General features: G+C 39.3%; 2 protein-coding genes across 3 annotated transcripts in view; one reads left to right on the top strand and one right to left on the bottom strand.

The window, feature by feature from the left end:
* The window catches only part of ck (unconventional myosin-VIIa ck), a 20,451-nt gene extending 17,792 nt beyond the window's left edge, over positions 1-2,659 (top strand). The window contains exons 23-27 of the mRNA XM_018544943.1: positions 1,282-1,410; positions 1,510-1,606; positions 1,688-1,785; positions 1,865-2,034; positions 2,186-2,659. Of these exons, the coding sequence (XP_018400445.1) occupies positions 1,282-1,410; positions 1,510-1,606; positions 1,688-1,785; positions 1,865-2,034; positions 2,186-2,392 (701 nt within the window). The 3' untranslated portion in view covers positions 2,393-2,659. The remainder of the gene's footprint in view (positions 1-1,281; positions 1,411-1,509; positions 1,607-1,687; positions 1,786-1,864; positions 2,035-2,185) is intronic.
* Positions 2,660-5,002: 2,343 nt separating this feature from the next.
* Su(H) (recombining binding protein suppressor of hairless) lies at positions 5,003-10,276 on the bottom strand. 2 transcript variants are annotated; one of them, XM_018544948.1, is made up of 2 exons: positions 10,196-10,276; positions 5,003-7,774 (listed from the first exon to the last, which is right to left on the bottom strand). In XM_018544948.1, the coding sequence occupies exon 2, from the start codon at positions 7,663-7,665 to the stop codon at positions 6,136-6,138; it is 1,530 nt and encodes a 509-aa protein (XP_018400450.1). In that variant the 5' UTR covers positions 7,666-7,774; positions 10,196-10,276; the 3' UTR covers positions 5,003-6,135. The 2 variants fall into 2 exon arrangements, with proteins under 2 accessions (XP_018400450.1, XP_018400451.1); XM_018544949.1 differs by lacking the exon at positions 10,196-10,276 and adding an exon at positions 7,919-8,152.
* Positions 10,277-11,635: the final 1,359 nt, after the last annotated feature.

The following is an 11,635-nucleotide window of genomic DNA, read 5'->3' on the forward strand; positions in this document are numbered from 1 at the left end:
GTCGAAAAGTATCAGGGCTCAAAGCGATTGGAGTAACGGTTTCCGAGATATACTCACTTTAAAAATTGTTGAAAAAGATCTTCTGACAAATGTCGCTGTATCTTGCAAACCGTTGATCCAATCGCTTTTCCACCTTACAGTTTTCGATAGAACTCGTCGAGTACTATAAGAAACGCAACTCAGAACTACTCGGTACTCTCAAAAAAATTTTCAAAGATTTCTACTATTTTTTTTAACTTTATTATTCTTCAAAAATGTTTTTTATGTATCAAGAACTCTAGGTATTCACAAAATAGTTCTGTTAAGCTGATCAGAACTATGCGACCTTGAATTTCGTTAAAAAGTTAGTACCCCATTTTTAAAAAATTATTAAAAAATGATTATTAAGCGCATATGTCATTAAAAATCATAGAGAACTCTTCGTATCGTCAAAAAGAAGCAGGAATTATCATCAGAACTATTGTATCTAAAAATTAATTTTTCAAAAATTTTTAATTTTTTTTTTATTCGAAAATTTTTTTTACATATCAGGAACTCTAGGCAATCGCAAATTGAAGCTATTAAGCCGCTCAGAACTATTCCACCTCGAAATTCGATAAAAAGTTAGCACCCCATTTTAAAAAAATATAAAAAAAATGTTTATTGAGCGGAACTCTTTTGTTATTAACTATAGGGAACTCTTCGTCTCGTCAAAAGGAAGTGGAAACTGTAATCAGAACTCCTGAGTACTATAGTTGGGGTGCTAACTTAATATATCTCGATATTTTTATATAGTCTGTATCGTTGAACGTGCACACAGCGGTATAAAATAATTCATTTTTACACACAGACACACACACACACACACACACACAATAAAAAAAATTAAGTAATTTTACTCTTCGAATTGACCGAGAGGTTACTCACGAAATCATCAGTTACGAAAGCATTCACCACTGAAATCAAGTTAAGCTCAGAACTCCGTTAAAGTCTTTTCAACATAAAATTTTTAAGAATTCAAATTCAAGTTATATATAATAGTTAAACATGAAATCATTCGAAGTCGTACGATCATTCGCGAAACCACATTTCAAATTTATAAAAGATCGAAATCACTTGGCAGCCTCTCGCTCTTGACACGTCACAATTCAAACGTAGTAATACTGCAATTGCAACGAGGAGATAGAAGCTTTAATTGTTAAAATTTCTATTTATATATGATACTCATATGTTTGCACGTATACATTTTAATTTACGTTAAACATTTTTATATTAGTGTTATGTATATTGTATATTATCCAGGAGTGTCACCACAGTTTACATATCAAGTCTTCTTCATGAAGAAGCTTTGGACAAATACAGTTCCCGGTAAAGATAGAAACGCCGATTTGATTTTCCATTTTCATCAAGAACTTCCCAAATTACTGAGAGGTAAGTAATGATCATGAGATTGTTTAACTTTTATAATACACGCGTTTTACGTAATAATAAATAGTGCATCGTATTATATCATTGCCCGCAAATGTATAGGCTACCACAAATGTACAAAAGAAGAAGCATCAAGACTAGCGGCCTTGGTATATAGAGTACGATTCGGAGAGAGTAAACAAGAATTACAAGCAATTCCGTAAGTATTTCCCGACATCAATATTTAATTGACAGTTTTACAAAGGATAGATGTTACAAATAAACTCTCTTTCAATTTCAGACAAATGCTAAGAGAACTGATACCGGGTGATCTGATCAAGATACAGAGTGCTAACGATTGGAAGAGATCGATAATCGCTGCCTATAATCAAGATGCCGGTAAGTCAAAAGCGTAAATGACGAAGGTTTGTATAAAAAAAACATTGAGATTTTTATCGAGATATTTAAAATCTTCTAGGCATGAGTCCAGAAGACGCGAAAATTACATTTCTGAAAATCGTATATCGATGGCCGACGTTCGGTTCCGCGTTCTTCGAAGTAAAACAGAGCACGGAACCAAATTATCCTGAATTGTTATTAATTGCCATCAACAAACACGGCGTGAGCCTCATACATCCTCAATCAAAGGTAATCAAAACACATTATTTTCTTTCAATGAGAAATGCTAATATATGTAGAGTTATAAATATTATTTCTTGGTTTCAACTATGTTTTATCAAGTTATGGATATTGAACGTTATCAATAATCTGCAGACATATAATTTATTTATATATACAGGACATACTCATCACTCATCCCTTTACAAGAATCTCCAATTGGTCATCTGGCAATACCTACTTCCATATGACGATAGGGAACCTTGTGCGCGGGTCGAAGCTCTTATGCGAAACTTCATTGGGTTACAAAATGGACGATCTCTTGACTTCTTACATTTCGTTAATGCTTACGAACATGAATAAGCAACGAACGATACGAATCAAATAGCAACAAAAGTAACGTATGTACAATTTAAATAAACATTCCATGGCGCGAGCCTCACTGAATGCGCATCTCACAAGGTGCGGACGTTAAAATTGCACACAAATTTCTCAATTTGACTGTTTACGAGCACAAGATTGTGTATTAATTTAAGTAAATTTGTTAATTACGATACATTATACTGACGATAATTTTGCTTACAATATCGTCTCATCATTCCATAAATTTATTTCCACCTGAAGGGCTGCGTTCAGCAGAAAAAGCAACTTTGCAACAGTTGCAAAGCTGCTTTCTCTGCTAAACGCAGTCATTGATGAAACATAATTTAAATTCACATTTTATGTACTTCATACATTTGTCCATCACATCGTTCATTTATTTTATATTGTATACGACGTAAAATGTTTGTGGAGATAACTTTAGAATCATATTTTGATGCTACAATTTATACATATATAAAATATAGATGTAGTAAACTCGATTATTTCCATATCTACCTGTTAATTTATAATTCATAATAATCTATGCAAGAGAAATAACAATTTATATATGTACACAAGTTATAGCTGATAAATTTGTACATGATTTACTTATGATTAGGACTTTTTCATCGCTTTGTATAAAATATTATTCCCTCTATTGTACCGTAAATATCATTGGTAGATTTTGTAATTGGAATTCGTATTAATATTTTCAAGCAATTATCCACGCACTCTACGTACGTGCGTGATACGGGCATAATAACGGCTATGCTTAATATTCGTATTTAAGAAACACGCATTTACAATAGTTTTGCGAATCTACTGTCGATGGCGAATACTTAAAATTAGATATTTTCCGTCCAGCCAAGTTTATTATTAAACACATGTGGTATAAGTCAAATTTTGAGAAATCACGAATTCTCACAAAGATACGGTGCAAAATAATGCGATGTATCCGCGTAGAACAAAAAATTTCTCCAAATTTGCCTTGCTACCTCTACGGAGTATAATTTCGAAATGAACACCTCGCGCAAGAGTGTAATTACTATTAATTCGTTTTTATAATTGTGAATAAAGACGACCCCATACTTTCCAAGCGCAAAGTACGAGCGTTAATCGTGGGTAAATTCCCATGGAATGTATATATACCAGCGTTCCCCCTTTCCAACTCCAAGATCTCTTCGGGAAGACATTCCCAAGGTGATACTATCTCACTTCCTCTCGAAGATGACAGTGTTTCGATTATCTTTTGTAAAAGAAAAGAAGGTAGAGGATCCAAGTATGTACGTATATGTGCGCGCGCTCACACACATTAATGATTGAAAGCGTTTGTTTGGAAGGAATTTTTTTTTAAACACTTGCATACATATTTACTAAGATTTTTCAATATTTATTAAATGAGAAGTGTTAAATTTGTCCACTTTCAAAAGTATTAAATTTCAAACAAAATTAAATTAATTCCAAATTCAAAGGATCTATGAGTAAAAAAAGAATCACATGATTATCGATAGTACACATCGATAATGCATCTGTATATGTTGCTCGCAAAGAACTTCCAACAGTAGTTTTGGAATCGGGGATTAAATAAGAACTGATTAATAGACATTATGTAATATAAACTTTCTGTTTATTCTAAATGTATAGGAGCATAAAACTTTATATGCGCCTTCATTGTACTTATCGATATAACTACAATAAAGCACATAAATGTAATCTTTAAAACATTTTTTTTTCACAAGAAATCCTTAAAAAACGCTCCAAATTATGGTACAGAAAATGCTCGATCTAAAAAAAAAAAACATCTCAAGTATTATAAATACAAGTATGCGGGTGTAAACACCTGAGGAACACGCTGTCATCGCTATTGTGTCATTCTAACTTTATCGTTCATTAGACGTGAAACAAGTAGCTCTAATAGCACGCGCCCCGAACGCACCCTTTCCGCACGATGTAATTTAAAGATCCATCCATTCGTTCGAACGATCATAATTTCCAAAATCCACATTTTTAATAAAGAAAAATACGTAAAAATATGTGCAACGTCACGTATCTAATGCTAGAGGAATTTGTTTTGTTTTGTCTACATTTTATTTTATTTATGAAAGTTGGATAATCAAAAATTAGTCTTACGCGAGCATCTCAAAGACATTTAACGCAATTGTTACACCGGGATCCACATAATTGTAATCACAATAAGTGCTGTACGTACATTGAGATACTATATACATACAATTACATACACCCGCGCGCGCGCACACATACACACGAACACATCTACTGACTCTATCAATCTCTGATCGTTTTCACAATCAGCGCCGATTCATCACGCATATTTTCCCTCAATGAAAGTAAGGATATTTATGACACATCGATTTTTAATCCAAATTGAATAGTAATACACAATTGATTTCAAAAAATTTTCTAGCCTAATCGGATTCTGGCTGTCTCAAAAGTTATTTAATAAAAAAAAAAAAGAAAGATAACATTCTAATATGATATATGTATATAATTATATAATATAAATATTAAGATAATATAATACAAATTTTAATATTATTTTTTATTTTAATTATTAATATTATTATTATTAATTTATATTAATTCATTCATATAAAATTCACAATTGCGATCCACTTCTCACGATCCGTTCGACGATCTAATCCGATTATTTCTGAGACAGAATTAGACCAAGAAATTTTTTTTAATGCATCAATTGAGTACTACTGTTCGGTCGGATTAGAAATCCGACGATTTGTCGTAAACATCCTACATGCATTTATCATGCATCTCCTAATAAATAATGAAAAAAACATTATTGATATAGCGCGTATATGAATTTACAAATGTACCAAATATCGAGGCCGTCGTGCGCGGGTTCAAAAATACATCACGTACCTTGTTCCTATCTAACTTTGTACAGAATAGACCATTCTCGCAAAGCAACGCTCGGATTTCGGTTCTCGATCACTCTCGTATAAATCCGTGTTTTTCCCTTTTTTTTTTTTTATAAAATGATATTCTGTCGATAAGATGAAAAAACGGATAAAACTGACGTATTTAAAAAAATTAGAATTTACGATACGATCGGTAACAATGTAGCCAAACGCAAAAGTTATAACTTCGAGATCCGTTATACCGAATTCCAAGCGTGGCAACAGCTTCTTTCGTAACAAATATAATGTTAAAAGCACAACCATCGTTCGGTGATCGATATGCGGATGTATAGACCGTTTAATAGTTTTGTATCTTTCTTGAAGTGTTAGATGAAACGAGAATGAAATTACAAGGGAAACGTTTCACTTGCCGAAAATTTTATCGTCCGTCATCGCAACTCAGTCTATACACACTAGCGTAAGCCGCGCTTAATAGTTAAACCTACAGGATTGCTATGATAAATTATTATCTCTGTAAATCTGTATCTCAACAACTTGCAAGTTCCACGATCTTTAGCGCGCAAAATTCGATGCGCCACGTCGTCGTCGCATCACGTCGGATGCACTGAGCGATACGCTACGTTTCCGTATTGTCCGAATTTGCACCGTATCGCGCCGCATCACCATTGATTTCGAGAAACAAATCTTTCGTCAGATACGAGCAATCACCATCGCCGCTCTCACTTGTGTCGTCGCCGTCTTCGTCGTTTTCGTTATCGTCATCGTTATCGTTGTCATCGTTGTGAGACACGACGGCTGGCGTTACACCGTCCGTATCATTACAAGTAGTATATCGTAAACTTTGGTTCGCGTTGTGACGATTATCTAGAAGACATCAGAGACCCGACTGTGGCGGTTGACCGTGAGTGTTCCAGGGCACGTCGGCGGGCATTGCGGCAGGTGGTATACTGGCTTGATTGTGCATGGCACGTGGCGCTCGCATAATCTCGTCGGCGGGCGGACAGTGCGGACGCGGCCCTGGCTCGGGCGTATACGTAAAAGTGAGACCGGTCGCGTAAATGATACCATCGTTGCGTACGAGAGAGACCGGTACTTGCGTCGGCTGACGTACCCAGAGCCACTCGCCGCGAAAGAGCGAGATGTCCGGCACGACGCAAAGCATGCTCTCTTGACATCTGTACATAGTCTCGGCCTCCACGTCGCCGAACCAGACTTGCAGATTTGGCGTGAAATTGTCGCCCGTTAATTCTAGCATCGCCACGTCGCCGCCGCCGTTGAGATGCAGACTGTGAACCAGTGGTACGGGCGTCACCGGTGACCGTACTGGACCCATACCTTCGAAGAATTGGTACTCTGCTTTGTCGGTGCTGATGATGGTCCAGCAAGCGCCGTCGTTGATCATCTCCTTGTTTGCTTCCTTCGGGCAAGGCGTAGCCTGAAATTGTATTATACGCTCCTGCGATAGACACAAGTACATATGATCTGTGTCCTTCATGTAAAAGGCACACTTGTGTAACTGCGATACAGGATCATCCGCCTCCAGACTAGCCATTTGTTTGTCTACCTTGCGGATCACCAGCCGCGGCAGAGCCATTCCTGTGACGGAGCATACTAGTTTCACGGTGCTGCCGTAGTGCACGTAACCGTCGCGCACTTGAAACTCCTCCGACTCGCTCTCGTTATCGTCCAAGAGGTGGATGGTGAATGCGCCCCATTGCGTCGAGCTCGCGTGGAAATTGCCATTCTCCACGTGAAGGTAGCGCGTACTGACCGTCTGCGATCGCAGTCGATTGAAAAGCGCCACCTTCGTGCCACTGGCGATGCACAAGTCTGCGTTCTTCAGGGACTGTTTCTTCTTGGACGGCTTCGAGATGACCTTGATACGCTTGCTGTGAAAGACGCCGATGTCGTGGCCACTGCCGTAAAACATTTTGACAGAGAGCATAAAGTGCTTCCGCTTGTCCGAATCAGAGATGTAAAGGGTCTTTGCCGCGCAGTACTGTTTGCCGTTGTTCAAATCCAATTGTTGCATGTCCTGATCCGAATTCCCAATACCGATGAAAGCGCACAGTTGAGCGCTCTGCTCACTCTCGCCTTCGCGCAACATTTGCTCCTGACGCATCCTCCAGCCATCACCGAAGAGATAGATACAGGGTGGCGGACAGAAGAAACGTTTCTCATTGCCATACGATTTCTGCGCAACCTTGGCATGTAGGATCACGATCACCATATCGCTACGATCGCGCAGATAACGTTCCATCGCCTCGCGGGTAAGTCGCTGGTCCTGGTGATCAGCCCTGTAGATGCCGGAGCCGAATCGAGGATAAACGGACATGACCGAGGTCGGCGAGGGCGGAGATTGCATACCATGTGCCATCGTTGGCAGTCCAAATTGGTGTGGCATATTTAAAAGTCCGGATTCGACTCTCGTGCGAAACGGAATAACAAATTTCTCGCCGCTGGCATCGATTTATAGCTTCATCTTTCGAGCGTGCCTTCCCGCGATCTTTTACCTACGGCCAATTAAATTATCTAAGTGATACACGACATAAATACAAACAAAATTATATATAATATAATTATCACATATAATATATAATACGTATATGTATGTACATAAAAATCAGTTGCCAATGCAATTGGCTGTATGCATTTACCATCATCTTGGGCAGGAAGAAGTGCAATAATAGCGTGTGGATATAGAATCAGAGAGAATTAAAATTAGTATGGAAAAACAAGCGAAATTAGTCGAAATCGTGTAAGAAATGTAACTCGGCCAAAGTAGCGTATAGATTGCAACGAGTGAACGAAGAGCGGCAGCACATTAAATTAAAACTAGTATGCAGACGGAATAGCACACTTGATTAATCATGTCTCTTTTATACATGTATACGTGGTGTATGTGTGTGTGTGTGTGTGTGTGTGTGCGCATTACATATAATGTGATACACATCCAACAATAAGTGCGGCGCACGCGAGTGCGTAAGATTATAAAGATGTGTAGTAAAAAGTCTACATGTAGAAGTAGACGATATCGTGACTTGAAACGCGTGATAATGTATTCGTACAGTAGCGTCACCGTTAGTCATTCGCGCGATTAAGCGCGAATATACCGAACCGCATACAAATGTCCGCTCGTTCGAAGCTTTAGCGTGAGAAAGATTTTTGCTTTTTACTGGGGACGAGACGTAATTAACTCGAGATATCTTTCTTCAAACGAGCTATCAAGAATTGCTAGTCTTGGCACAGGAAAGAGGAAACAACGTATACAGACGTACACACACGCACACCGTGAGAACCAAGCCGGACTCATTTTTCCTGCATGAATTAAAAGCGCTTCTATCCATTGTGGTAATACAGGTAGAGTTTATGTTTATACACTGGGAAAAAACGTACACATCACAATTAATAGCACAATTTTTACCTCGTTATACAAACGTTACATTAATTACACGAGATCGACGTTACGAATCAAATATACATAAGTGTAGAAAACAAATTTGCAATTTTATTAATCACCTACCTTATAGATTATACTACTTCTTTTTTAAGCCCCTTCCTTTCTCTATCTTCTTTGAAAATAAACTTTCGATAAAAATGCTCTCTGTACGTACATTTGATTTCTATAAGTTTGTCATTTTAATGGAAACCATCATGTTGTATATGTGTATATGTAACTTCTCTGTAAGAAGAAACTTTTTTTGTCTGTTTCTACCAACGTAGAGTAACTTTAATCTCAATTGACTCTTCAACTCTTTCTAATTTGTAAAAGAGTCAGTTGAATCAAATTAAAGTTAACTATTTAAATTAAACTATCATTATCGTTTATGTCTCCTTCTAAATAAATTCAGTCATATGGACTTGCTATACATTGGATTATACTGCATAATAATGTGAAACTCTAACCAGGAGTCAATAATTATTTTTAACTTTAACCAACAAAAATTTGTCTCCAAGAACATGGATCAGAATTTTATTGTATGATACAGTGATATTGTTGATTCATATGATATATATGTATATAGCATCTCATGAAATTAATAATCTTCTATAATCTGTTCTCGTTGCTATATCCATTCATCCTAGTAATGCTATGATCTACAGTGTAATTGCATAATGCTGAACGCGATAGAAAGTAATACAGTGAAGCAAAAGTTGATAATTTAGTATTGCAATTCAACGATAGCCATAATTATATCAGAGTGCGAAAGAGAAAAGTATCTGTCAAGTACAATACCGTCTTGCTTAATTAGGATAATCATAGTAATAAAAATCATAGAATTTGCCTAATGACATAATCCAAGTCTACAAACGTGAATGTCCGATTAAATACTAAAAGAATATAAATGCATTATTCAGCAAGAAAAATACCTACCCGGTAAATTGGATCCAATGTTATTATGCACTATATGTGCAACATCATGTAAGATATAAATAGTAGAGTATAAAAAGTATCTTTTTTTTTTCTTTTGACTTATCGTTGTTGATCTCTCACATTACGTTTGCTTATCCACATTGAGATACATCGGATTAGGTAAAAACTACACTGCCAAAATACACAACGAAAAACGTGTGACACCGTTCTATCGCATGCAGGTTGCGTGTAGGCTCTCTCGCGTGCAAAGAGAGTCTAGACTAGATTGAAATGAAAATGGAGCAAAAATGAAAAGTGTGTAACAAGCAAGAAGCACTTTTCAGCGGTCGTCGAAGGAAAGGGAAGAACGGAAGGTCCGTTGGCTCGGCGGCCGTCGTGGTTGAAGTCGCTGGAGGGAATGAATAGGGTTATGAGAGGATCGATCGATGGGATGCGATAGGGAACGCGGGATCGAGTGGTGACATGTGCGAGAAAGGTACGTCTTGTTTATTTACCTTTCGACGCGAGCAAGAGGTTACGGAAACAGCAACCAGGTTAAATTTCGTCCGGCTCGACTTACCTCCTCATATCATTGTTGATGGCCGGGCGTCGAGAATATAACCGCGTACCCGCGTGCATCCTCCGTGCTATCGATCATCCGGAGCGGCCAGGAGCGCGGCTGCCAAGTCCCGGCGATTGTTCACCACGGCCACCACGGCCACCACGGCGCGGCGAGAATCCTTCCGCGTTCTCTCGTCCTCTCTCTCTCTCTCTCTCCCCCTAATCCATTCAAAAAACACCTGTTCACTTTCCGAATTTTCCGAACAGTCCTACCAACCGCGCTCGACAAAACACGGCAGCGTCTGCGGCAGCGTGTGACGCGACGCGCACAAAAGTATACGCGGGCAACTTGAATCAGATTCGAATCGGGGAAACGTTGTCGCGGGCACAAATGAACGCGCGCGTCTCTCTCTCTCTATCACGATCGTGCGAAGTAACGTGTGGCGCGAATAAAATCGGCTAAACTCGACGCGACCGCAGACGGATGACTACTGACTTGGAAAGCGAGTTCGGATGTGAGGTCTTGCGACGGCATTGAACGGCATGCGGCGGCGACGTCAGAGCAGAGGCGAGTAGAGGTATATCGCTCTGATTGTCGTCGCTCGTCGCGCGTCGCACGCGCAAGTGACTTACCACGAAACGTAGCGGGCAAAGGAGAGGGGAGCTCTCTCTCCCGACGTGCAATTTGAAAACAAATACCGCGATATGCCAGTGGTGGAGACCGCGTTCTCGGAGTAGCCGGAGTTGTCAGACACACGCGACAACGTTCACTACGATGCGACGTATGAAATTTGCGCGCGAACGTCGCCCCTCTCTCGCTCTCTGTGGCGTTTAAATTTTTAACCGCGTAACAAGAATAATGTGGGAGAACTTTTCCTCGCGCGACGAATTCAAATCGACGTCTCTTACCCGCGCCCGCGAATTAATACAGAGGTATATCGAGGTAAACACCCGATATACCTGTATTAAATCGGCGGCTAGCCTGCGCCGATCAGACGTGAATAAAATGAACAAAATTCATATATATTTGTCCGAGCCCTACATACCTGTCTAATTAATAACGAGATCGATTTTGCCTGGTACATGCATCCCCTTTCCCATTGCTTTTCTAGATCATAGCCCCGTTCTGCGCGATATATAACACATCGCGCTCGATTTGATGATGTATACACACACACACACACACACACACACTCTCTTTCTCTCTCTTTCTCTCCTTAATCGCGCGATGACACTTTTTTTTTTAATCGCGCCTGTACAATTTGCGATATACTTTGGCGACAACATACAGCAGCGGACAGCCCCACGCAGATACGTCACTGATGCTGCAGATTCTATTGTTTGTACAATGGCCCGGTCTCGACCCGAGCGCCTCGCAGCTCCCTGCCTCCCCTCCACCTGACGCCGCTTCTCTCCCGTCGTTTCCATCCATTCCCCTCTCTCTCTCTCCCCCCTCTTT

Source organism: Cyphomyrmex costatus, unplaced genomic scaffold (assembly GCF_001594065.2).
Source record: "Cyphomyrmex costatus isolate MS0001 unplaced genomic scaffold, Ccosl1.0 scaffold474, whole genome shotgun sequence".
NCBI classification, from domain to species: Eukaryota; Metazoa; Arthropoda; class Insecta; order Hymenoptera; family Formicidae; genus Cyphomyrmex; species Cyphomyrmex costatus.